The sequence below is a fragment of the Salvelinus fontinalis genome, chromosome 24 (assembly GCF_029448725.1).
Source record: "Salvelinus fontinalis isolate EN_2023a chromosome 24, ASM2944872v1, whole genome shotgun sequence".
Lineage (NCBI taxonomy): Eukaryota > Metazoa > Chordata > Actinopteri > Salmoniformes > Salmonidae > Salvelinus > Salvelinus fontinalis.
Window position 1 is genome coordinate 24399393 of NC_074688.1, and position 27908 is coordinate 24427300.

A 27908-nucleotide genomic window follows, 5' to 3' on the forward strand; every position below is an offset into this window, starting at 1 on the left:
TCCAGAGCCCTGTACGCACTGTTCCTTCTCCCCGCACTCGCCCGGAGGTGCGTGCCCTCAGCCCGGTACCTTCAGTTCCGGTACCACGCACCAGGCCTATAGTGCGCTTCGAGAAGTCAGTGTGCCCTGTCCCTGCTCCCCGCACTAGCCTTGAAGTGCGTGCCGTCATCCCGGTACCTCCAGTTCCGGCACCACGCAGCAGGTCTACTGTGCGCCTCAGCAGGGCAGAGTCGGCCGTCTGCCCAACGCCTTCTGCACTGCCTGTCTGCCCAGCTCCGTCTGAGCCATCTGTCTGCCCAGCGCCGTCTGAGCCATCTGTCTGCCCAGCGCCGTCTGAGCCATCTGTCTGCCCAGCGCCGTCTGAGCCATCTGTCTGCCCAGCGCCGTCTGAGCCATCTGTCTGCCCAGCGCCGTCTGAGCCATCTGTCTGCCCAGCGCCGTCTGAGCCATCTGTCTGCCCAGCGCCGTCTGAGCCATCTGTCTGCCCAGCGCCGTCTGAGCCATCCGTCTGCCATGAGCCATTAGAGCCGTCCGTCTGCCACGAGCCATTAGAGCCGTCCGTCAGTCAGGAGCCTCTAGAGCCGTCCGTCAGTCAGGAGCTGCCAGAGCCGCCAGCCAGTCAGGAGCTGCCAGAGCCGCCAGCCAGTCAGGAGCTGCCAGAGCCGCCAGCCAGTCAGGAGCTGCCAGAGACGCCAGCCAGTCAGGAGCTGCCAGAGACGCCAGCCAGTCAGGAGCTGCCAGAGACGCCAGCCAGTCAGGAGCTGCCAGAGACGCCAGCCAGTCAGGAGCTGTCAGAGCTGCCCTTCAGTCATGAGCTGCCTTACAGTCATGAGCTGCCCTACAGTCATGAGCTGCCCTACAGTCATGAGCTGCCCTACAGTCATGAGCTGCCACTCAGTCCGGAGCTGCCACCCAGTCCGGACCTGCCAGAGTCCCTCAGCCCGGACCTGCCAGAGTCCCTCAGCCCGGACCTGCCAGAGTCCCTCAGCCCGGACCTGCCAGAGTCCCTCAGCCCGGACCTGCCAGAGTCCCTCAGCCCGGACCTGCCAGAGTCCCTCAGCCCGGACCTGCCAGAGTCCCTCAGCCAGGACCTGCCGCCCCTTATCCCGGTGCTGCCCCTTATCCCGGTGCTGCCCCTTATCCCGGTGCTGCCCCTTCATTTAGGTGGTTTTAGTTGGAGGGTGGTCATTGGGAGGGGGATACAGAAGCGGGGAGTGACTATGGTGGTGTGGGGAAAGCGTCCGGAGCCTGAGCCACCACCGTGGTCAGATGCCCACCCAGACCCTCCCCTGGACTTTGTGCTGGTGCGCCCGGCGTTCGCACCTTGAGGGGGGGGTTCTGTCACGTTCCTGACCTGTTTTCTGTTGTTTTGTATGTGTGTGATGGTCAGGGCGTGAGTTTTGGGTGGGCAGTCTATGTTTTCTGTTTCTATGTTGGTTTTGGGTTGCCTGGTATGGCTCTTAATTAGAGGCAGGTGTTTTGCGTTTTCCTCTAATTGAGAGTCATATTAAGGTAGGGTGTTCTCACTGTTTGTTTGTGGGTGATTGTCTTCCGTGTCAGTGTATGTGCGCACCATACGGGACTGTTTCATTGTCGTTAGGTATTTGTAGTCTGTTCCTGTTCGTGCGTTCTTCACGTTGTATGTAAGTTCGTGTCCAGGTCTGTTTACTTCGATTTGTTGTTTTGTAAAGTATCAAGTGTTCTTCGTGTGTTTAGTTTCGTCTTGTTTATTAAAATTCGTTATGTATTCACAACCCGCTGCATTTTGGTCTTTCGATCCTTCTCTCCTCTCCTCGTTTGAGGAGGAGGATTACGACACCCGTTACAGACAGTGCACATTAATCACAGTTGTGTGTGTCTAATGGCAGGGTATTCCAGACATGGGAAGCTCTCACACTGAAAGCAGATTGACTAAAGGTGCTTTTCCTTAAGGGAACTATAGTCATCTCTCATGGCGGATCTTGTGGATCTGCTGCCATAAGGATTGGGTTTTCTGCTTAACAAAAGTACTGAGTAGAGGGGGAGCCTGGACATTTAGAATCTTAAATACAAGATATGCATCAGTGTATTGCACAAGATTTTTTCCAACTCAGGAGCATATGCTTTCTATAGCTATTGGGCTTCCTATCAAGCACTTTGAGAGCCTGTTTGTAGACAGACTGAATGGGTTTTATTGTTGAAAAGCAAGCTTGGGCCAAACTAGTCAAGTGGTATGTTAAGTGGGGGAGTATCATAGATTTGAAGTAAAGTTTTGTTACCTCTGTAGTCAAAAAAATGTAATATGTTTTGGAAATTAGCTAGGTTGAATTTGATTATTTGAGTTACCTTTTCTATTTGCTTTTTAAAAGAGAGGTTGGAATCAAGTATGATGCCGTGGTACTTAAAATCAGATCCAACCTGGAGCTTTTCCCCTGATACATAGACATCTGTCTCAGGGGCATCAGATACCACCTGGAGCTTTTCCCCTGATACATAGACATCTGTCTCAGGGGCATCAGATACCACCTGGAGCTTTTCCCCTGATACATAGACATCTGTCTCAGGGCATCAGATACCACCTGGAGCTTTTCCCCTGATACATATACATCTGTCTCAGGGCATCAGATACCACCTGGAGCTTTTCCCCTGATACACAGACCTCTGTCTCAGGGTATCAGATACCACCTGGAGCTTTTCCCCTGATACATAGACATCTGTCTCAGGGCATCAGATACCACCTGGAGCTTTTCCCCTGATACATAGACATCTGTCTCAGGGCATCAGATACCACCTGGAGCTTTTCCCCTGATACATAGACATCTGTCTCAGGGCATCAGATACCACCTGGAGCTTTTCCCCTGATACATAGACATCTGTCTCAGGGACATCAGATACAACCTGGAGCTTTTCCCCTGATACATAGACATCTGTCTCAGGGCATCAGATACCACCTGGAGCTTTTCCCCTGATACATAGACATCTGTCTCAGGGGCATCAGATACCACCTGGAGCTTTTCCCCTGATACATAGACATCTGTCTCAGGGCATCAGATACAACCTGGAGCTTTTCCCCTGATACATAGACATCTGTCTCGGGGCATCAGATACCACCTGGAGCTTTTCCCCTGATACATAGACATGTGTCTCAGGGGATCAGATACCACCTGGAGCTTTTCCCCTGATACATAGACATCTGTCTCAGGGCATCAGATACAACCTGGAACTTTTCCCCTGATACATAGACATCTGTCTCAGGGCATCAGACACCACCTGGAGCTTCTCCCCTGATACATAGACATCTGTCTCAGGGGCATCAGATACCACCTGGAGCTTTTCCTCTGATACATAGACATCTGTCTCAGGGCATCAGACACCACCTGGAGATTTTCCCCTGATACATAGACCTCTGTCTCAGGGGCATCAGATACCACCTGGAGCTTTTCCCCTGATACATAGACATCTGTCTCAGGGGCATCAGATACAACCTGGAGCTTTTCCCCTGATACATAGACCTCTGTCTCAGGGGCATCAGATACCACCTGGAGCTTTTCCCCTGATACATAGACATCTGTCTCAGGGCATCAGACACCACCTGGAGCTTTTCCCCTGATACATAGACATCTGTCTCAGGGCATCAGATACCACCTGGAGCTTTTCCCCTGATACATAGACATCTGTCTCAGGGCATCAGATACCACCTGGAGCTTTTCCCCTGATACATAGACATCTGTCTCAGGGCATCAGATACCACCTGGAGCTTTTCCCCTGATACATAGACATCTGTCTCAGGGCATCAGATACCACCTGGAGCTTTTCCCCTGACACATAGACATCTGTCTCAGGGGCATCAGATACCACCTGGAGCTTTTCCCCTGATACATAGACATCTGTCTCAGGGCATCAGATACCACCTGGAGCTTTTCCCCTGATACATAGACATCTGTCTCAGGGCATCAGATACCACCTGGAGCTTTTCCCCTGACACATAGACATCTGTCTCAGGGGCATCAGATACCACCTGGAGCTTTTCCCCTGATACATAGACATCTGTCTCAGGGGCATCAGATACCACCTGGAGCTTTTCCCCTGATACATAGACATCTGTCTCAGGGGCATCAGATACCACCTGGAGCTTTTCCCCTGATACATAGACATCTGTCTCAGGGCATCAGATACCACCTGGAGCTTTTCCCCTGATACATAGACATCTGTCTCAGGGCATCAGATACCACCTGGAGCTTTTCCCCTGATACATAGACATCTGTCTCAGGGGCATCAGATACCACCTGGAGCTTTTCCCCTGATACATAGACATCTGTCTCAGGGGCATCAGATACCACCTGGAGCTTTTCCCCTGATACATAGACATCTGCCTCAGGGGCATCAGATACCACCTGGAGCTTTTCCCCTGATACATAGACATCTGTCTCAGGGCATCAGATACCACCTGGAGCTTTTCCCCTGACACATAGACATCTGTCTCAGGGCATCAGACACCACCTGGAGCTTTTCCCCTGATACATAGACATCTGTCTCAGGGGCATCAGATACCACCTGGAGCTTTTCCCCTGATACATAGACATCTGTCTCAGGGGCATCAGATACCACCTGGAGCTTTTCCCCTGATACATAGACATCTGTCTCAGGGCATCAGATACCACCTGGAGCTTTTCCCCTGATACATAGACATCTGTCTCAGGGGATCAGATACCACCTGGAGCTTTTCCCCTGATACATAGACATCTGTCTCAGGGCATCAAATACCACCTGGAGCTTTTCCCCTGATACATAGACCTCTGTCTCAGGGGCATCAGATACCACCTGGAGCTTTTCCCCTGATACATAGACATCTGTCTCAGGGTATCAGATACCACCTGGAGCTTTTCCCCTGATACATAGACATCTGTCTCAGGGCATCAGATACCACCTGGAGCTTTTCCCCTGATACATAGACATCTGTCTCAGGGGCATCAGATACCACCTGGAGCTTTTCCCCTGATACATAGACATCTGTCTCAGGGGCATCAGATACCACCTGGAGCTTTTCCCCTGATACATAGACATCTGTCTCAGGGGCATCAGTTGTTTTCTTTGAGGGACATGTAGACTGTGTATTTGTATTTTTTATTGAGATGCAAACATGAGTCTCTGAGCAACTTTGTCATCTGAACCATTGCAGTAGTGGGTTCTTGTGTAGCTTGTTGTTTGTTATTTGCATGCATTTATCACTGTATCATCTGCATTCATTGGAACTTCAGACCCTGTACAGACTGAAGGAAGATCATTAATGTACGAGCTGAACAGTATTGACCTTTGGGGAATGCAAACATTGTAGATATGAGTGGAAAAAAGTTAGTTTTGACTCTTACGCTGATGAGACAGCACCAACTTTTGAAAGATTTTAGATTTGTTAAAAATAAAGTTTGTTTTTACTAAACATATCAACAGGTTGAAATTATTAGATTGCTGGAAAGGGGTTATGGGTTTGTTTATTGTTTACTGTTTAGTGTTGATTTTAGGTGTTGACTTTACTTAATTAAACGTTTTATTATCTGATGTGTTTGAATAGGATTCTTAAAGTATGAATAAGTCACCTAAGTATGTATGTTAAAGGAGCCATGTTAGAACACGTCTCAAACAACATTTTTATTAAATGCCTGGGATTAAATATCACAGATTCCTTACGCTGAGAAATTTACTACATTTGCGATAGAGGATAATTGTATCTAAGGGTAGCGCATGTTCAATTAAGCATACATATACATTAATGTAGATCAAAACTAATGATTCATGATTTGAGGGAGTACAGTAGAATTATCATTATTATTAGGTTTTGTTTGCAATTTCCTTTGGGTTTGGCGAGTTTCCCATTTGTTTTAGTGTCTTAAAGGGGCACGCACGCACATGGAATTTTTATACGTTTTTATTTTCTGAGTTTTAATTAAACACGTGAATTCTTTAAACACGTGAACCTGGGATACAACATGTAGGAAATGTTTGGCAATATTTTTAAATTGATCTAATATAGTAAGAAAAACTTATTTGAAGGGGTGGTGTGACTTTTGACCTCTATCATGACTTTCCGTTGTGGCTTGAAAGCCATTTGGATAATGGATTTAAGGTAATTTGTAATACTGATTTCAAGGTAATTTGTGTAATTGATAATTATTGTGGAGTTCTTTTATAGTTCTTAGCCATATTTGTAATTTGGACCAATGTGAAGAAGGAGAAGGCATTGCCTTTAACTAAGGGTAGGCTGCTTTAAGTCTATTTTCCTATGACCATATGGGTACAATATTTTTTCTTTGTGGAGTTTTTCAGAGTAGTGATTTTAATTTGATTGTGTTATTTGAAATGTTGTTTTATCTTTTGACCAGTAGTAGTGTTGTTTTATACATTACTCTCATGGAGAGTTATGTGCTAAAAATGGGGGAGGATTCAGTTCTTTGAGGTTTTGGATTGAAGATTACACACCTTGAGTGATATGTAAAGGAGTGTATTGTATTGTTGTGTTGTTTGTTCTATTCCCGATGGGTTATAGGTCTAACTTCCTGATCCTGTGGCTCTGCGATGAAGTTGAAATTGTGATGGGGAGTATAAGCCAATTTGAAAGATGTCACGTTCCTGACCTGTTTTCTGTTGTTTTGTATGTGTTTAGTTGGTCAGGACGTGAGCTGGGTGGGAATTCTATGTTGTGTGTCTAGTTTGTCTGTTTCTATGTCAGCCTAGTGTGGGTTCTCAATCAGAGACAGATGGTAGTCGTTGTCTCTGATTGAGACTCATATATAGGAGGCTTGTTTTGTGTTGGGATTTTGTGGGTGTTTGTTACCTGTCTCTGTGTTTGTGTTCTGCACCAGATAGGTCTGTATCGGTTTTGCACACTTGTTATTTTGTATGCTGTTTATAGTGTTTCACTTGTTCTTGTATTAAACATGTTTAACACTAGCCGCGCTGCACTTTGGTCCTCTCCTTCACCCCTGGAAGAAAACCTTTACAAAAGAATAGTTTCAATAGAATGTGTTGTTATTCTCTTTGAAATATGTTTAGACATTTGTATTAAGAATAATTGGTCAAAGTAATAATTTATCATGTAGTTAATGAACTGAACTAAACTGTTATTCTGATCTGTTCTTTCGAGGTTATCATGAAAAGTGACATCCAAAGGTATCTTAATGCATGGAAGAGATAATTGGACCGAACAGTGTGTGTACCTCAAAACCCCCTCTAACTGGCTGAAGAAGAGTGACAGAGGCGTTGAATAAGGCCTTGTCTGAACCACTTCTACCGAGAGAAAGGAGCCGAGCCAGAAATCGGTGTACAGTATCCGATCTAAGCTATCAACTGCTTTTCGCTTATGTTTTTCTCAGGAGTGTGAGAGGAGTCCACGTGGAGTGAGCATGGAGAGAAATCTGTTCTAAACTTCTCTTATGTTGCTGGTATACTGGTTGACGAATGGACAAGACATAATGAGTGGTAAAGGTGATGGTGTCTAAGGTGAAACATTGAAAGTGGGACATTATCATGGGCCATCCACTATGAACTGTAAAGCTATCTGAAGAAGTACGAAAAGGACGCCAGAAGAAACAGTGCCTGAATGAGGGGGTTGGTCAACTGTGCCCAAATTCTTTTTAGACTTTTGGGGTATCAGGTTGATTGTAGAGGTCTACACCACGTAAAATTATAGTAATTTAGATTAAGAATGCATTGAGATACTGATCTGTATTATCGTGATGAAAATGTTAATAGTAGAATTATGGGATAATTATACTGGATGTTAATATAAATGTACATTCTGCCAATGTCGATAAGTGTTAAATTGAGTTTTTTTACTTTGAGTGATAAGACCAATTTGAATCATTGAGCAATGTCATTCTAAATTTTGGTTGGATAATTAGTTGGGTTTTTAATTATGATTTGGAATATGAATGATTTCCCTGACCTATTCTCTATTCCTGACTACATCTCTGATGGTGAGGACCCCAATTCTGAGCATGAGGACTCAGAGGGATGACTGTCCTATATGTTGTGATGAGGCCTGTGTTTAGACACTGGTTCTCCTGTAATTTAGGGAGCATTTCTATGTTCTGTTATTTTTTATTTTCCTCAACAATGTATTATTCTGTGTGATTAAACATGTGCAAGTCTGTCTTGTAGAATAAAGGTTGTACACTTAGTTTCCGAAGGGAGAAAGCTGACATATAAGGTAAAATACTCGACATTGAAGGGATTTGATTCTTTATTTTATTTAAAATATTGATTATGTAATTTTTTCATTATTCATATTTTTATTTTATTTATTTCACCTTTATTTAACCAGGTAGGCAAGTTGAGAACAAGTTCTCATTTACAATTGCGACCTTGCCAAGATAATGCAAAGCAGTTCGACACATACAACAACACAGAGTTACACATGGAGTAAAACAAACATACAGTCAATAATACAGTAGAAAAATAAGTCTATATACAATGTGAGCAAATGAGGTGAGATAAGGGAGGTAAAGACAAAAAAAGGCCATGGTGGCGAAGTAAATACAATATAGCAAGTAAAACACTGTAATGGTAGATTTGCAGTGGAAGAATGTGCAAAGTAGAGATAGAAATAATGGGGTGCAAAGGAGCAAAATAAATAAATAAATACAGTAGGGGAGAGGTAGTTGTTTGGGCTAAATTATAGATGGGCTATGTATAGGTGCAGTAATATGTGAGCTGCTCTGACAGCTGGTGCTTAAAGCTAGTGAGCGAGATAAGTGTTTCCAGTTTCAGAGATTTGTGTAGTTCGTTCCAGTCATTGGCAGCAGTGAACTGGAAGGAGAGGCGGCCAAAGGAAGAATTGGTTTTGGGGGTGACCAGAGAGATATACCTGCTGGAGCGTGTGCTACAGGTGGGTGCTGCTATGGTGACCAGCGAGCTGAGATAAGGGGGGACTTTACCTAGCAGGGTCTTGTAGATGACCTGGAGCCAGTGGGTTTGGCGACGAGTATGAAGCGAGGGCCAGCCAACGAGAGCGTACTGGTCACAGTGGTGGGTAGTATATGGGGCTTTGGTAACAAAACGGATGCCACTGTGATAGACTGCATCCAATTTATTGAGTAGGGTATTGGAGGCTATTTTGTAAATGACATCGCCGAAGTTGAGGATCAGTAGGATGGTCAGTTTTACAAGGGTATGTTTGGCAGCATGAGTGAAGGATGCTTTGTTGCGAAATAGGAAGCCGATTCTAGATTTAACTTTGGATTGGAGATGTTTGATCTGAGTCTGGAAGGAGAGTTTACAGTCTAACCAGACACCTAGGTATTTGTAGTTGTCCACATATTCTAAGTCAGAACCGTCCAGAGTAGTGATGTTGGACAGGCGGACAGGTGCAGGCAGCGATCGGTTGAAGAGCATGCATTTAGTTTAACTTGTATTTAAGAGCAATTGGAGGCCACGGAAGGAGAGTTGTATGCCATTGAAGCTCGTCTGGAGGGTTGTTAACACAGTGTCCAAAGAAGGGCCAGAAGTATACAGAATGGTGTCGTCTGCGTAGAGGTGGATCAGAGACTCACCAGCAGCAAGAGCAACATCATTGATGTATACAGAGAAGAGAGTCGGTCCAAGAACTGAACCCTGTGGCACCCCCATAGAGACTGCCAGAGGCCCAGACAACAGGTTTCTCCGATTTGACACACTGAACTCTATCAGAGAAGTAGTTGGTGAACCAGGCGAGGCAATCATTTGAGAAATCAAGGCTATCGAGTCTGCCGATGAGGATGTGGTGATTGACAGAGTCGAAAGCCTTGGCCAGGTCAATGAATACGGCTGCACAGTATTGTTTCTTATCGATGGCGGTTAAGATATCGTTTAGGACCTTGAGCATGGCTGAGATGCACCCATGACCAGCTCTGAAACCAGATTGCATAGCGGAGAAGGTATGGTGGGATTCGAAATGGCCGGTAATCTGTTTGTTGACTTGGCTTTCAAAGACCTTAGAAAGGCAGTGTAGGATAGATATAGGTCTGTAGCAGTTAGGGTCAAGAGTTTCCCACCTTTTGAAGAGGGGGATGACCGCAGCTGCTTTCCAATCTTTGGGAATCTCAGACGACACGAAAGAGAGTTTGACCAGGCTAGTAATAGGGGTTGCAACAATTTCGGCAGATAATTTTAGAAAGAAAGGGTCCAGATTGTCTAGCCCAGCTGATTTGTAGGGTTCCAGATTTTGCAGCTCTTTCAGAACATCAACTGACTGGATTTGGGAGAAGGAGAAATGGGGAAGGCTTGGGCGAGTTGCTGTGGGGAGTGCAGTGCTGTTGACCGGGGTAGGGGTAGCCAGGTAGAAAGCATGGCCAGCCGTAGAAAAATGCTTATTGAAATTCTCAATTATAGTGGATTTATCGGTGGTGACAGTGTTTCCTATCCTCAGTGGAGTGGGCAGCTGGGAGGAGGTGTTCTTATTCTCCATGGACTTTACAGTGTCCCAGAACTTTTTTGAGGTTGTGTTGTAGGAAGCAAATTTCTGCTTGAAAAAGCTAGCCTTGGCTTTTCTAACTGCCTGTGTATATTGGTTTCTAGCTTCCCTGAAAAGTTGCATATCACAGGGGCTGTTCGGTGCTAATGCAGAAAGCCATAGCATGTTTTTGTGTTGGTTAAGGGCAGTCAGGTCTGGAGAGAAGCAAGGGCTATATCTGTTCCTGGTTCTACATTTCTTGAATGGGGGATGCTTATTTAAGATGGTGAGGAAGGCATTTAAAAAAATAACCAGGCATCATCTACTGACGGGATGAGATGAAAATCCTTCCAGGATACCCCGGCCAGGTCGATTAGAAAGGCCTGCTTGCTGAAGTGTTTCAGGGAGCGTTAGACAGTGATGAGTGGAGGTCGTTTGACCACTGACCCATTACGGATGCAGGCAATGAGGCAGTGATCGCTGAGATCTTGGTTGAAAACAGCAGAGATGTATTTATAAGGCAAGTTGGTTAGGATGACATCTATGAGGGTGCCCGTGTTTACGGCTTTGGGGTGGTACCTGGTAGGTTCATTGATCATTTGTGTGAGATTGAGGGCATCAAGCTTAGATTGTAGGATGGCTGGGGTGTTAAGCATGTTCCAGTTTAGGTCGCCTAGCAGCACGAGCTCTGAAGATAGATGGGGGGGGCAATCAATTCACATATGGTGTCCAGAGCACAGCTGGGGGCAGAGGGTGGTCTATAGCAGTTGGCAACGGTGAGAGACTTGTTTTTAGAGAGGTGGATTTTAAAAGTAGAAGTTCAAATTGTTTGGGTACAGACCTGGATAGTAGGACAGAACTCTGAAGGCTATCTTTGCAGTAGATTGCAACACCGCTCCCTTTGGCCGTTCTATCTTGTCTGAAAATGTTGTAGTTAGGGATGGAGATTTCAGAATTTTTGGTGGTCTTCCTAAGCCAGGATTCAGACACGGCTAGAACATCCGGGTTGGCAGAGTGTGCTAAAGCAGTGAATAAAACAAACTTAGGGAGGATGCTTCTAATGTTAACATGCATGAAACCAAGGCTATTACGGTTACAGAAGTCATCAAAAGAGAGTCCCTGGGGAATAGGAGTGGAGCTAGGCACTGCAGGGCTTGGATTCACCTCTACATCACCAGAGGAACAGAGGAGGAGTAGAATAAGGGTACGGCTAAAAGACGAATTGGTCGTCTAGAACGTCCGGAACAGAGAGTAAAAGGTTTCTGGGGGGCGATAAAATAGCTTCAAGTTATAATGTACAGACAAAGGTATGGTAGGATGTGAATAGAGTGGAGGTAAACCTAGGTATTGAGTGATGATGAGAGAGATATTGTCTCTAGAAACATCATTGAAACCAGGTGATGTCATCGCATGTGTGGGTGGTGGAACTGAAAGGTTGGATAAGGTATAATGAGCAGGGCTAGAGGCTCTACAGTGAAATAAGCCAATAAACACTAACCAGAACAGCAATGGACAAGGCATATTGACATTAAGGAGAGGCATGCTTAGTCGAGTGATCATAAGGGTCCAGTGAGTAGTGAGATTGGTTGGGGTAACAGCGATTCAGACAGCTAGCCGGGCCATCGGTAGCAAGCTAGCAGAGGATGGAGGTCTGTTTGTAGCCACCTCGTGCGTTTCTGTCGGTAGATTAGTGGGGTTCCGTGTGGTAGAGGGGAACAATCCAATTGGCAAAATAGATATACAGTGGGGCAAAAAAAAGTATTTAGTCAGCCACCAATTGTGCAACTTCTCCCACTTAAAAAGATGAGAGGCCTGTAATTTTCATCATAGGTACACTTCAACTATGACAGACAAAAGGAGAAAGAAAAATCCAGAAAATCACATTGTAGGATTTTTTATGAATTTATTTGCAAATTATGGTGGAAAATAAGTATTTGGTCACCTACAAACAAGCAAGATTTCTGGCTCTCACAGACCTGTAACTTCTTCTTTAAGATGCTCCTCTGTCCTCCACTCATTAGCTGTATTAATGGCACCTGTTTGAACTTGTTATCAGTATAAAAGACACCTGTCCACAACCTCAAACAGTCACACTCCAAACTCCACTATGGCCAAGACCAAAGAGCTGTCAAAGGACACCAGAAACAAAATTGTAGACCTGCACCAGGCTGGGACTGAATCTGCAATAGGTAAGCAGCTTGGTTTGAAGAAATCAACTGTAGGAGCAATTATTAGGAAATTGAAGACATACAAGACCACTGATAATCTCCCTCGATCTGGAGCTCCACGCAAGATCTCACCCTGTGGGGTCAAAATGATCACAAGAACGGTGAGCAAAAATCCCAGAACCACACGGGGGGACCTAGTGAATGACCTGCAGAGCTGGGACCAAAGTAACAAAGCCTACCATCAGTAACACACTACGCCGCCAGGGACTCAAATCCTGCAGTGCCAGACGTGTCCCCCTGCTTAAGCCAGTACATGTCCAGGCCCGTCTGAAGTTTGCTAGAGAGCATTTGGATGATCCAGAAGAAGATTGAGAGAATGTCATACGGTCAGATGAAACCAAAATAGAACTTTTTGGTAAAAACTCAACTCGTCGTGTTTGGAGGACAAAGAATGCTGAGTTGCATCCAAAGAACACCATACCTACAGTGAAGCATGGGGGTGGAAACATCATGCTTTGGGGCTGTTTTTCTGCAAAGGGACCAGGACGACTGATCCGAGTAAAGGAAAGAATGAATGGGGCCATGTATCGTGAGATTTTGAGTGAAAACCTCCTTCCATCAGCAAGGGCATTGAAGATGAAACGTGGCTGGGTCTTTAGGCATGACAATGATTCCAAACACACCGCCCCGGCAACGTAGGAGTGGCTTCGTAAGAAGCATTTCAAGGTCCTGGAGTGGCCTAGCCAGTCTCCAGATCTCAACCCCATAGAAAATATTTGGAGGGAGTTGAAAGTCCGTGTTGCCCAAAACATCACTGCTCTAGAGGAGATCTGCATGGAGGAATGGGCCAAAATACCAGCAACAGTGTGTGAAAACCTTGTGAAGACTTACAGAAAACGTTTGACCTCTGTCATTGCCAACAAAGGGTATATAACAAAGTATTGAGATAAACTTTTGTTATTGACCAAATACTTATCCTGTTATGGCTGCACGCTGAATATTGAAAAAACTGGAAAATGTGTGCACATTTTCAAACGGCCTCCTAAGAAACTTTTTATTTTCCAATATGCATATATTTACTACTGTTGGATAGATAACAGTCTGTAGTTTCTAAAAAGGTTTGAATTGTTTCTCTAAGTCGAACAGAAATATTTTTACAGCCATTTTCCCAGCCGAATTGAGTTTTCCAAAATGCGATGTGTCTCTTTAAGACCTTCTCTATAAAAGGCCATTTGACTTGGGACGATAGAGACACGTCACAGGCGTTCGTCAGACTGTAATGCGGAAGTGAGAATTGAAAGGAGTCGAATATCTCGTCCCTGGACTGAATAACACAACTTCTTGTGAGACCTGCGCAGTTAAAAAAAAAATCCGGGCGCGAAGGATAATTTGGTCTCGGCTTCTGGAACAAGGTAGATAACGTTGAATATGATGCCTGACTACGATATTATTTGATACATGTCACAAAATCATCCTAAAGTATGTTTTTTCAATATACTTTAATTATATTATTGCAATTTATTCTGGACTTTAGATGTGATGCGACGGAAGAATTTTTTGAAGAAAGACAGATTAGCGCCGCAATGCTATCGTGCCTGCTAACCAAAGAGGGAAATAATTCGTTCTGGAACCCAACTAAAGACTCTACTGGACATTGGACCCCGTTACAACATTCTGATGGAGTACCAAGAAAGATAAGACCCAATTTGGGATGCTTTTTCATATATATGTCGAACTGTTGAATGCTAACTCTGCTAACTGTGCTAGGCTAGCGCTTGACTAGAATCAATGCTGCCTTATGCTAGCTTATGATGTTAGCTAATATAACGATATATTGTGTTTTCGCTGTAAAACACTTCAAAAATCGGAAATGTTGGCTTTATTCACACGATATCTGTCTTTCATTAGTTATCCACCATATGTTTTTCTGAAATGTTTTATGAGGTGTAATTAGTAGCCGACGTTGGTGTATGTATTTTCTCTGGCTACTCCCGGCTGGATTCAGACTCAAGCTATGTATTAGCATTTTTGGGTAGCATCAATGTAAAACTGATTTATAGCTAAAATATGCACTTTTTATGAACAAAACATAGATTTATTGTGTAACATGTTATATGACTGTCATCTGAGGTCGTTTTTTCTGGGCTCTTTAGGTTGGTTTTAGTTTATTTCGGTTGGTTGTGCATGCTACTTCAATCATAATTCATACTTCATAATCATAATTCATACGTGTCTGTCCACTTTTGTATTTGGTGGTGAGCTAACATAAATATATGTGGTGTTTTCTCTGTAAAACATTTAAAAAATCGGACATGTTGGCTGGATTGACAAGATGTTTATCTTTCAAATGCTGTATTGGACTTGTTAATGTGTAAAAGTTAAATATTTTTAAAAAATAGATTTTGAATTTCGCGCCCTGCAGGGGTGTCATTTTCGGTCCGAGGTCGGGCTTGCACCCCAAACAGGTTATTTTACACCATAATTTGCAAATAAATTCATAAAAAATCTTACAATGTGATTTTCTGGATTTCTTTTCTCATTTTGTCTGTCATAGTTGAAGTGTACCTATGATGAAAATTACAGGCCTCTCTCATCTTTTTAAGTGGGAGAATTTGCACAAGTGGTGGCTGACTAAATACTTTTTTGCCCCACTGTAGTTATAGTGATCCAAGAAAGATTCTCCGATAGACCTATTCAGATAGCAGCCGATAAGACAGCTAACGATTAGCGGGCCGCAGATGGGCGTTCAGGTAACGTCGCGACGGAGGGGCCAGTTGGATAACTCCCTCGGGCAGATAACGTCGGTAGTCCAGTCGTGAAGGCCCGGTGGGGCTCCGCATCGTCAGTAAAACGGGTCTGGATAGGGGATTGTAGCCCAGGAGTGGCTGATGGAACTCTTCAGCTGGCTAGCTCCCTGAATAATTGATGTTTGCTCCGGGATCGACGTAAGCCAATAGTCACACGGATAGCAGCTAGCTAGCTGCGAGATTCAGGTGTAAATGTCCAGAGCTTGCGGTTGAAATCCGTGGATATGGAGAGAAAATAGGTCCGGTATGCTCTGGTCTGAGTCGCGTTGTACAAAACTGGCGATAACTTTTCGAGCTAAAGGATAGCTGATGACCACAAACCGTGGTTAGCTAAATACTAACGTTAGCAACTAAACTGGTTAGCTTCTGGTTAGCTTTAAATTAGCTTCTGGCTAGCTTCTGGTTAGCTTCTGGCTAGCTTCTGGTTAGCTTCTGGCTAGCTTCTGGCTAACTTCTGGTTAGTTTCTGGCTAGCTTCTGGTTAGCTTCTGGCTTGCTTCTGGCTAGCTTCTATTGTGGATTTCAGATTTGAGGTAAATAATACTTTTTTATTTTTTATTGGTGAGGCGGGTTGCAGGAGAGTGTTTTGAAGTTGAGTTTTTGGAAAAGAAAATATATAAAAGATATGCGAAGAAATATGTAAATATATACACTGCTCAAAAAAATAAAGGGAACACTAAAATAACACATGCTAGATCTGAATGAATGAACTATTCTTATTAAATACTTTTTTATTTACATAGTTGAATGTGCTGACAACAAAATCACACAAAAATTATCAATGGAAATCAAATTTATCAACCCATGGAGGTCTGGATTTGGTGTCACACTCAAAATTAAACTGGAAAACCACGCTACAGGCTGATCCAACTTTGATGTAATGTCCTTAAACAAGTCAAAATGAGGCTCAGTAGTGTGTGTGGCCTCCACGTGCCTGTATGACCTCCCTACAACGCCTGGGCATGCTCCTGATGAGGTGGCGGATGGTCTCCTGAGGGATCTCCTCCCAGACCTGGACTAAAGCATCCGCCAACTCCTGGACAGTCTGTGGTGCAACGTGGCGTTGGTGGATGGAGCGAGACATGATGTCCCAGATGTGCTCAATTGGATTCAGGTCTGGGGAACGGGCGGGCCAGTCCATAGCATCAATGCCTTCCTCTTGCAGGAACTGCTGACACACTCCAGCCACATGAGGTCTAGCACTGTCTTGCATTAGGAGGAACCCAGGGCCAACCACACCAGCATATGGTCTCACAAGGGGTCTGAGGATCTCATCTCGGTACCTAATGGCAGTCAGGCTACCTCTGGCGAGCCCATGGAGGGCTGTGCGGCAGCCAGGAAGCATAGGAACTGAGAAGTGGTCTGTGGTCACCATCTGCAGAACCACTCCTTTATTGGGGGTGTCTTGCTAATTGCCTATAATTTCCACCTGTTGTCTAACCATTTGCACAACAGCATGTGAAATGTATTGTCAATCAGTGTTGCTTCCTAAGTGGACAGTTTGATTTCTCAGAAGTGTGATTGACTTGGAGTTACATTGTGTTGTTTAAGTGTTCCCTTTATTTTTTTGAGCAGTGTATATACACGGGACACGACAAGACGAGGACAAAGGACGTCTGACTGCTATGCCATCTTGATAAGAATGTACTCTGCAACTACTGTTAGTAAGGTGTAACGTTACTGTTCTGATTCTCCAGAAGGGACGGAGTCCCTTGAGAGGGGAATGTGGTGGATGAATCAGAATTAGTTGGCTAACATAAGTAATTAAGATGTCATATCTGCATAATATTCTTATGTGATAAACGTTTTATTATAATGTATTTCTAATAGACTCTAGTGTTGGCAGTTGCATTTCTTCCCTCAGCTGGGGCTCAGTTACTTGGGGCCCAGAGAGGGGAGAGGTCAGGCTTGTCTTTTACATGTCTCTGGTGCTATGCAGAATATCAGAAAGGGAAGAGGACAGGATGGAACATTGTCTTCATATGTGAATGTATCTGTTAAACCATGTGAAGGGATGGCGTGATTAATGGGGAACCAATTCCTTGTCTCCACAATGTCTGTGCGCAAGTCACTCCCTCCTTTGGCATTGGGGGAGGATTATGGCAGTGTCTGGAACCATTATATGTCCTCTCTGATGTACTTATCCTGGGATAGTGTATGACCTAGAGGCTCACTCCCCTCAGTGAGCTTGTCCAGGGGTGGGGTCAACAGGGGGTTTACTTGAGATGGTAGTATCTAGAGTTAACATTTGTTATGCCATTGGATGAGGTAGTGGTTCTGTGCTATGAAGTACCAGGAACAAGATTAGAACCTCGTCTTAGGGACCAAACTGAACGATTATTTATAGCAACTGCTATCTGGCTATGGGATATTCCTCTCTCTCAAGTAAAAGTCTTTCTGTGTGAACAGTTCCTAAGATCTGTAGTTCGTCATGTAAGTTGAGAGGGGTGTATCTTGGCTATAAAAGATCTTTGTACTTTTCTGTTGACACTTTCAATGGTTCATTAGAGATAGCGCATCATTGAAAGTCAAAGGGTATTGCAAAGCTCTTATTATTAAAGATGTAGTTTAAGCATAACTCTGACTGGTGTGTGAAGTTTGTAACTCTCCTCATTTGGTAAAGCAGAAATATGCCACTACAGTCCTCGTGAGAGCCAGTTTCATCATAGCGCTTGATGGTTTTTGCGACTGAACTGGAAGAAACTTTCAAAGTTCTTGAAGTTTTCCAGATTGACTGACCTTCTTAAAGTAATGATGGACTGTATTTTCTCTTTGCTTATTTGAGCTGTACTTGTCATTATGTGGACTTGTTCTTTTACCAAATAGGGCTATCTTCTGTATACCACCCCTACCATGTCACAACACAACTGATTGGTTCAAACACATGAAGAAGGAAATAAATTCCACTAATTAACTATAAACAAGGCACATCTGTTAATTGAAATACATTTCAGGTGACTACCTCATTAAGCTGGTTGAGAGAATGCCAATAGTGTGCAAAGCTGTCATCAAGGCAAAGGGTGGTTACTTTGAAGAATCCAAAATATAAAATATATTTTGAATTGTTTAACACTTTTTTGGTTAATACATGATTCCATATGTGTTATTTCATAGTTTTGACGTCTTCTACAATGCAGAAAATAGAAAAAATAAAGAAAAACCCTTGAATGAGTAGGTGTGTCCAAACTTTTGACTGGTACTGCATGTTTTCCTGCATGGTATTGCATTTTATGATGTTATAGCCAACCAAGAAATGTTCTCTGAGTACAATACAGTCAGCGAGATCAATCAGTAAACCTTGAGCTGGCAATGAAGGTTTTCTCAGTGAAGCCTTAGAGAACAGAAAACTAATGAAGAGACTGCAATATCTGTGAATGTGGACTATCTGACTTTGATCCTTCCTCAGACTTCAAAACTCACTCACTAACTTCAGCTCTGAAGTGCTGACAAGATTCACATCCTTTGATTTATCATGTATAATTCATGTGCTGTAATTAGTAATAGTGATGGTTGTATGTCTCGAAAAACCAGTGGCGACCCGTCATTCAGGGCAGGTGGGGCAGGCTTGTGTAACGACTCCCACCGAAGGTGGCTCCCCTCACCGGCCTACTAGCTGCTACTGACTTTTCCTCCCCCTCCCTTTTTGTTTAGTGGTTACACCTGTTTGTGGTTAGGGTGATTAGTGGGGCTTTATTACCCAGCAGCCCAGCCTGCTGGGTGTGCGGGATTGTTGTGTGTACAGTTAGTACATTCTTGTGTGTCACGGTTCTTGTACGTTGTGTCTTGTGATTTCGTGTTCTCACTTTATGTGGTGGAGCATTACTTTTAGAGTAGCGCCGTGTTTCACCCGTGTTGGGAATTAAATTGGAACGCTACTCTGAACTCTCTGTCTCCTGCGTCTGACTCCTTCATCCACTACACCCCGGGCATTACAACTTGCATGTTATTTTGGCATTAATACGTGTCACATATCAGTTTGCAAACAATGTAAAATATATATATATATATATATATATATATATATATTAACATTGAGTTAATAAAGTCACATGGTGGGGCAGCCAGTGGAAAATACGGAGCGTAGGTGTTGGTAATGTTCTCTAGTTGTGGCATGATTAGCTCAGTGTTCTGTCACTCGTGGGGACACTCGTCACCACCAAGTCTAAGGGTAGAACTTGAAAATTCAAGCCCCTTGGGTGCTGCCATAGAGTTACATTAGAAGTGCCCATCCAAGAAGGCTTCAAGGTCATTGGCCACAGATAAAATTACAGTAGCCTTGATTGGACTGATCATGTCAACATCATACTTTCAAAATCTTAGCTAGCAGTCATCTTCACGAATCAAGTTGACAATCTACTGGCAAATGCTTTTTAATCCTTTTCTTATGAAGAGAAATAATGAAGAGAAATTACAGATAAAACATATCGGCGCTCATCAGCGCTGTTGCGCCTTCGTCTGTGTGAGTGGACCATTTCAGTTTGTCCGTGATGAGTACACTGAGGAACTTAAAACTTGCCACCTTCTCCACTGCTGTCCCGTCGATGTGGATAGGGGTGTGCTCCGTCTGCTGTTTCCTGAAGTCCACGATCATCTCCTTTGTTTTGTTGACGTTGAGTGAGAGGTTGTTTTCCTGACACCACACTCTGAGTGCCCTCACCTCTTCCCGAAAGGTTGTCTCGTTATTGTTGGTGATCAAGCCTACTACTGTTGTGTTGTCAAATTTGATGATCGAGTTGGAGGCGTGCATGGCCACGCAGTCATGGGTGAACAGGGAGTACAGGAGGGGGCTGACCGCACTTGTGGGACCCCAGTGTTGAGGATCAGCGAAGTGGAGGTGTTGTTTCCTACCTTCACCACCTGTGGGCGGCCGTTCAGGAAGTCCAGGACCTATTCGCACAGGGCAGGGTAGAGACCCAGGGCCTCAAGCTTAATTATGAGCTTGGAGGGTACTATGGTGTTGAATGCTGAGCTGTAGTCAATGAACAGCATTCTTACATTGGTATTCCTCTTGTCCAGATGGGATAGGGCAGTGTGCAGTGTGATGGCGATTGCATCATCTGTGGACCTATTGGGGCAGTATGCAAATTACAGTGGGTCTAGGGTGACAGGTAAGGTGGAGGTGATAGGATCCTTGACTAGCCTCTCAAAGCACTTCATGATGACAGAAGTGAGTGCCTTGTTGGGTACAGTAACAATGGTGGTCATCTTGAAGCATGTGGGGACAGCAGACTGGGATAGGGAGAGATTGAATATGTCCGTAAACACACCAGCCAGCTGGTCTGCGCATGCTCTGAGGCCATGGCTAGGGATGCCGTCTGGGCCGGCAGCCTTGCAAGGGTTAACACGTCTAAATGTCTTACTCACATCGGCCCCGGAGAAGGAGAGCCCTCAGTCCTTGGTAGTGGGCCACGTCAGTGGCACTGTGTTATACTCAAATCGGGCAAAAAAGGTGTTTAGTTTGTCTGGAAGGAAGGCGTCGGTGTCTGTGACGTGACTGATTTTCTTTTTGTATTCCGTGATTGTCTCCTGTCCGAGTCATTGAATTGTGACTCCACTTTGTCCCTACTGACATTTCACTTGTTTGATTGCCTTGCGGAGGGAATAACTACACTGTTTGTATTCAAACATATTCCCGGTTTTCTTTTTCATGGTTAACTGCGTTGTTTCTCGTTTTCAGTTTTGCGCCAATGCCGCCATCTATCCACGGTTTCTGGTTAGGGTAGGTTTTAATAGTCACAGTGGGTACAACATCTCCTATGCACTTCCTTATAAACTCACTCACCGAATCAGCGTATGAATCTATATTATTCTCTGAGGCTACCCGGAACATGTCCCAGTCTGCGTGATCAAAACAATCTTGAAGGGTGGATTCCAATTGGTCAGACCAGTGTTGAATGGTCCTTGTCACTGGTGCATCCTGTTTGAGGGTCTGCCTATAGGAGGGGAGAAGCCAAATGGAGTCGTGGTCAGATTTGCCGAAAGGAGGGTGGGGAAGGGCCTTGTATGCATCGCGGAAGTAAGAGTAGCAGTGATCCAGTATTTTGCCAGCCCGGGTACTACGATCCATATGCTGATAGAATTTAGGTAGCCTTGCTTTCAAGTTTGCTTTGTTAAAATCCCCAGCTACAATAAATGAAGCCTCAGGATATATGGTTTCCAGTTTGCATAGAGTCCAGTGGTGTTCCTTGAGTGCCGTCGTGGTATCGGCTTAAGGGGAGATATACATGGCTGTGACAATAACCGACGAGAATTCTCTTGGGAGAAAATACTGTCGGCATTTGATGGTAAGGAATTCTATGTCAGGTGAACAGAAGGACTTGAGTTCCTGTATGTTGTTACAATTACACCATGAATTAATCATGAAACATACACCCCCACCCTTCTTCTTCCCGGAGAGATGTTTATTCCCGTCGACGCGACGCACAAAGAATCCAGGTGGCTATACCGACTCCGACTGCATGTCCCCAGAGAGCCATGTTTCCGTGAAACAGAGTATACAATCCAGGATGTCTCTTTGGAAAGCAACCCTTGCCCAAATTTCGTCTACCTTGTTATCTAGAGACTGGACATTAGCGAGTAATATACTCAGAAGCGGTGCGTGGTGTGCGCGCCCTCAAAGTCTGACCAGAAGACCGCTCCGTTTACCTCTTCTGCGTCGACATTGTTTTGGGTCAGCCTCTGGAATCAGTTTGAATGCCTTGGGTGGTTCAAACAAAGGATCCGCTTCGGGAAATTCGTATTCCTGGTCGTAGTGCTGCTGCTGCATACATGATGTAATATGCCAGGGAGATATGTATACTGTAGCTAAGAAAGTAATACTAAGTGTATGTTGTGTAGTATGCTGTTAGTAGCCCATGTGCCTCACCCTAATAATGTGGTATATTTCCCCATCTTAATGCCGCCTACTGTTCTGACTTGGTGGTACACATTTAGCCTATAAGCTGTTTTAGAAAAATGTAATCATTGAATATTGTAAAAGCTTTCATTGTCTGCTTATATGCCCCCTTTATTTATCCTACGGTTCTGACTTGGTGTACAGGGAGAACACTGTAAGAACGGCCCATGTTCTGAATTCTGTCCCTGTACTTTTCAAAAGTGCTAAACAAATAGTTATATTGACTACGTCCGTCCTAGCTCGCTCATTAATGTCTTGATCGAAATAACGGATTGCCTCTTATCCGCTTGTCATCCCTTTATGGCATAGTCTGTACATCTTAATTGTCATTAGAAACAACATTTGTTTAATTAAGCAAGTCAGACATGTTTTTTTTTAAAGGCAGTAAATGAGGTTGAATTAACTGTTTCGCTGCCAGACAAAGCTCCGCTGATAGCCAGGTGTAGAAGTGGTAAGATGTTGAAACTGCTGTTGGGACAGCTTTATGTAAGGCCCTAAAAGTTTGTGGGCACCGTTTGTCACCGTTATAGTGCAATTAATGTAATGTTTAGTGTTGTGTAGTGGCTTTGCTGGCATGCATCCCACTTTTTTTTTTGCCCCACCAAGATTTACATGTTAAAATCGCGACTGCATAAACTCGAAAGAAAGTATAATAATGTCTGTATTCAGCAGGAATACAGGAAACAATCCCCAAATATTTAACATTGATACCCATCTCTCCTTCATCTAACAATGTTTTGGAGATGTTTGATGTGCATATTTTGGCAAGTGAAGTCCCCCCCACCCTTCCCCCCTGCACAGTGCGCACAAGGACTGGGGCCAGCCAGAAATTAGGGGATTTCTATATGGTGGCATGGGAGAAAGAGAGGGAGAAACTAGCAGGCATGATGCATGGCCCAGTGATTGCTTCTTCATCACTCTGTAAGGACTGCTTAAGACCTCATTTTCTTAATTCCCCATTGTCTTGCCCAATAGAGAAATTCTGCTGGATTTTCATTGGCTGTTGGGGTTAAACACTCGAGTTGTATCCCAAAAAGCACACTGTTCCTTATGTAATGCACTAGTTTTGACCAGGGGCAATAGGGATCTGGTCAAAAGTAGTGTACTTCAAAGGGAATAGGGTGCCGTATGGGATGCGTCCTAAGACTATAGACAGGGCTTATTAACTGGGTGGCTCAGTGAGTCATCTGTTTTGAGCCGCTGTTTTCGTTGCAGTCTCTAAACTGAGCTGGTAAACTGGTAATTTTCAGAGAAGGTAGTTGAATTACTGTAGCTGCTTCCAGTAGGCATGCATGGATTTCCCTATAGAAAAGGGCCTGTCAATCTTCAAAGACCAAAATAATAACCAAGAGAGGGAGTTACTTAAGACTAAATAAATCCCTGGGGTTTGCAAATCAGAGCACTGAGATTAAATAAATAAAAATAAATTAAACAAAAATCAACCGTAAGAACAAACTAAATTGTTTGTGGGAGATTGTATTGACTGATAACAAGGAGGTAAATTCTAATTTTACAAATCAATACATGCAGCAGAGCATCAAGCCCTGTCTGATTTCTGTTAAACTAACCGAATGTACAAACACATAAATGGATGTTTGAATTTATTTTAATTTGAATGATTCAAAGGCCTAATTTGTGTTTTGTTGTGTGAAATTCTTTGTTAACTGCACAAAACAGTGTGAATGTGTACATGTGAGTTTGCGCTTTTTTGTGTTAGAGCGTGCATGTATGTCTTAGAGAGCGAGCAGCTCCGCAGCACTACAATAGGAGATAGAGCCCTCTCATGCCCCCAGTATACCCTGCGTGTAACATACCTTGTGATTGGTCCATGTGTCCCAGGGTCTCGATCTGCTCCACCAGGTCGTTGGAGTTCCACTGACTCATCCCCAGGAGGATGGCACTCTTCCCATCCAGGACATCTGCTGGAACACAAAGACACACAGGGAGGAGGGTTACAATCTGTCTGCTGGGACACACAGACACACAGGAAGGAGGGTTACAATCTGTCTGCTGGAACACAAATACACACAGGGAGGAGGGTTACAATCTGTCTGCTGGGACACAGACACACAGGGAGGAGGGTTACAATCTGTCTGCTGGAACACAAAGACACACAGGGAGGAGGGTTACAATCTGTCTGCTGGGACACAGACACACAGGGAGGAGGGTTACAATCTGTCTGCTGGAACACAAAGACACACAGGGAGGAGGGTTACAATCTGTCTGCTGGAACACAAAGACACACGGGGAGGAGGGTTACAATCTGTCTGCTGGGACACAGACACACAGGGAGGAGGGTTACAATCTGTCTGCTGGGACACAGACACACAGGGAGGAGGGTTACAATCTGTCTGCGGGGACACACAGACACACAGGGAGGAGGGTTACAATCTGTCTGCTGGGACACAGACACACAGGGAGGAGGGTTACAATCTGTCTGCTGGGACACAGACACACAGGGAGGAGGGTTGCAATCTGTCTGCTGGGACACAGACACACAGGGAGGAGGGTTACAATCTGTCTGCTGGAACACAAAGACACACAGGGAGGAGGGTTACAATCTGTCTGCTGGGACACACAGACACACAGGGAGGAGGGTTACAATCTGTCTGCTGGAACACACAGACACACAGGGAGGAGGGTTACAATCTGTCTGCGGGAACACAAAGACACACAGGGAGGAGGGTTACAATCTGTCTGCTGGGACACAGACACACAGGGAGAAAGGTTACAATCTGTCTGCTGGGACACAGACACACAGGGAGGAGGGTTACAATCTGTCTGCTGGAACACAAAGACACATAGGGAGGAGGGTTACAATCTGTCTGCTGGAACACAAAGACACACAGGGAGGAGGGTTACAATCTGTCTGCTGGAACACAAAGACACACAGGGAGGAGGGTTACAATCTGTCTGCTGGGACACACAGACACACAGGGAGGAGGGTTACAATCTGTCTGCTGGGACACAAAGACACATAGGGAGGAGGGTTACAATCTGTCTGCTGGAACACAAAGACACACAGGGAGGAGGGTTACAATCTGTCTGCTGGAACACAAAGACACACAGGGAGGAGGGTTACAATCTGTCTGCTGGAACACACAGACACACAGGGAGGAGGGTTACAATCTGTCTGCTGGAACACACAGACACACAGGGAGGAGGGTTACAATCTGTCTGCTGGGACACAGACACACAGGGAGGAGGGTTACAATCTGTCTGCGGGACACACAGACACACAGGGAGGAGGGTTACAATCTGTCTGCTGGAACACAAAGACACACAGGGAGGAGGGTTACAATCTGTCTGCTGGGACACAGACACACAGGGAGAAAGGTTACAATCTGTCTGCTGGGACACAGACACACAGGGAGGAGGGTTACAATCTGTCTGCTGGGACACACAGACACACAGGGAGGAGGGTTACAATCTGTCTGCTGGAACACAAAGACACACAGGAAGGAGGGTTACAATCTGTCTGCTGGGACACAGACACACAGGGAGGAGGGTTACAATCTGTCTGCTGGGACACAGACACACAGGGAGGAGGGTTACAATCTGTCTGCTGGGACACACAGACACACAGGGAGGAGGGTTACAATCTGTCTGCTGGGACACAGACACACAGGGAGGAGGGTTACAATCTGTCTGCTGGGACACACAGACACACAGGGAGGAGGGTTACAATCTGTCTGCTGGGACACACAGACACACAGGGAGGAGGGTTACAATCTGTCTGCTGGAACACAAAGACACACAGGGAGGAGGGTTACAATCTGTCTGCTGGGACACACAGACACACAGGGAGGAGGGTTACAATCTGTCTGCTGGAACAAAAAGACACACAGGGAGGAGGGTTACAATCTGTCTGCTGGGACACACAGACACACAGGGAGGAGGGTTACAATCTGTCTGCTGGGACACATAGACACACAGGGAGGAGGGTTACAATCTGTCTGCTGGGACACAGACACACAGGGAGGAGGGTTACAATCTGTCTGCTGGGACACACAGACACACAGGGAGGAGGGTTACAATCTGTCTGCTGGGACACAGACACACAGGGAGGAGGGTTACAATCTGTCTGCTGGAACACAAAGACACACAGGGAGGAGGGTTACAATCTGTCTGCTGGGACACAGACACACAGGGAGGAGGGTTACAATCTGTCTGCTGGGACACACAGACACACAGGGAGGAGGGTTACAATCTGTCTGCTGGGACACACAGACACACAGGGAGGAGGGTTACAATCTGCCTGCTGGGACACACAGGGAGAAAGGTTACAATCTGTCTGCTGGGACACAGACACACAGGGAGGAGGGTTACAATCTGTCTGCTGGGACACACAGACACACAGGGAGGAGGGTTACAATCTGTCTGCTGGGACACAAAGACACACAGGGAGGAGGGTTACAATCTGTCTGCTGAGACACACAGACACACAGGGAGGAGGGTTACAATCTGTCTGCTGGGACACACAGGGAGAAAGGTTACAATCTGTCTGCTGGGACACAGACACACAGGGAGGAGGGTTACAATCTGTCTGCTGGGACACACAGACACACAGGGAGGAGGGTTACAATCTGTCTGCTGGAACACAAAGACACACAGGGAGGAGGGTTACAATCTGTCTGCGGGAACACAAAGACACACAGGGAGGAGGGTTACAATCTGTCTGCTGGGACACAGACACACAGGGAGGAGGGTTACAATCTGTCTGCTGGGACACAGACACACAGGGAGGAGGGTTACAATCTGTCTGCTGGGACACAGACACACAGGGAGGAGGGTTACAATCTGTCTGCTGGAACACAAAGACACACAGGGAGGAGGGTTACAATCTGTCTGCTGGGACACAGACACACAGGGAGGAGGGTTACAATCTGTCTGCTGGGACACACAGACACACAGGGAGGAGGGTTACAATCTGTCTGCTGGGACACAAAGACACACAGGGAGGAGGGTTACAATCTGTCTGCTGGGACACACAGACACACAGGGAGGAGGGTTACAATCTGTCTGCTGGGACACAGACACACAGGGAGGAGGGTTACAATCTGTCTGCTGGGACACAGACACACAGGGAGAAAGGTTACAATCTGTCTGCTGGGACACAGACACACAGGGAGGAGGGTTACAATCTGTCTGCTGGGACACACAGACACACAGGGAGGAGGGTTACAATCTGTCTGCTGGAACACAAAGACACACAGGGAGGAGGGTTACAATCTGTCTGCTGAGACACACAGACACACAGGGAGGAGGGTTACAATCTGTCTGCTGGGACACAGACACACAGGGAGGAGGGTTACAATCTGTCTGCTGGGACACACAGACACACAGGGAGGAGGGTTACAATCTGTCTGCTGGAACACACAGACACACAGGGAGGAGGGTTACAATCTGTCTGCGGGAACACAAAGACACACAGGGAGGAGGGTTACAATCTGTCTGCTGGGACACAGACACACAGGGAGGAGGGTTACAATCCGTCTGCTGGAACACAAAGACACACAGGGAGGAGGGTTACAATCTGTCTGCTGGGACACAGACACACAGGGAGGAGGGTTACAATCTGTCTGCTGGGACACACAGACACACAGGGAGGAGGGTTACAATCTGTCTGCTGGGACA

General features: G+C 45.3%; 1 protein-coding gene across 3 annotated transcripts in view; it reads right to left on the reverse strand.

Moving 5' to 3' along the window:
- The window catches only part of LOC129822196 (membrane-associated phosphatidylinositol transfer protein 3-like), a 178111-nt gene that overhangs the window by 117809 nt on the left and 32394 nt on the right, over positions 1-27908 (reverse strand). For 2 of the 3 annotated variants that reach the window (XM_055880265.1, XM_055880263.1), the window contains one exon: positions 24086-24193. In XM_055880265.1, the coding sequence (XP_055736240.1) occupies positions 24086-24193 (108 nt within the window). The remainder of the gene's footprint in view (positions 1-24085; positions 24194-27908) is intronic. The other variant, XM_055880264.1, reaches the window with a different exon arrangement.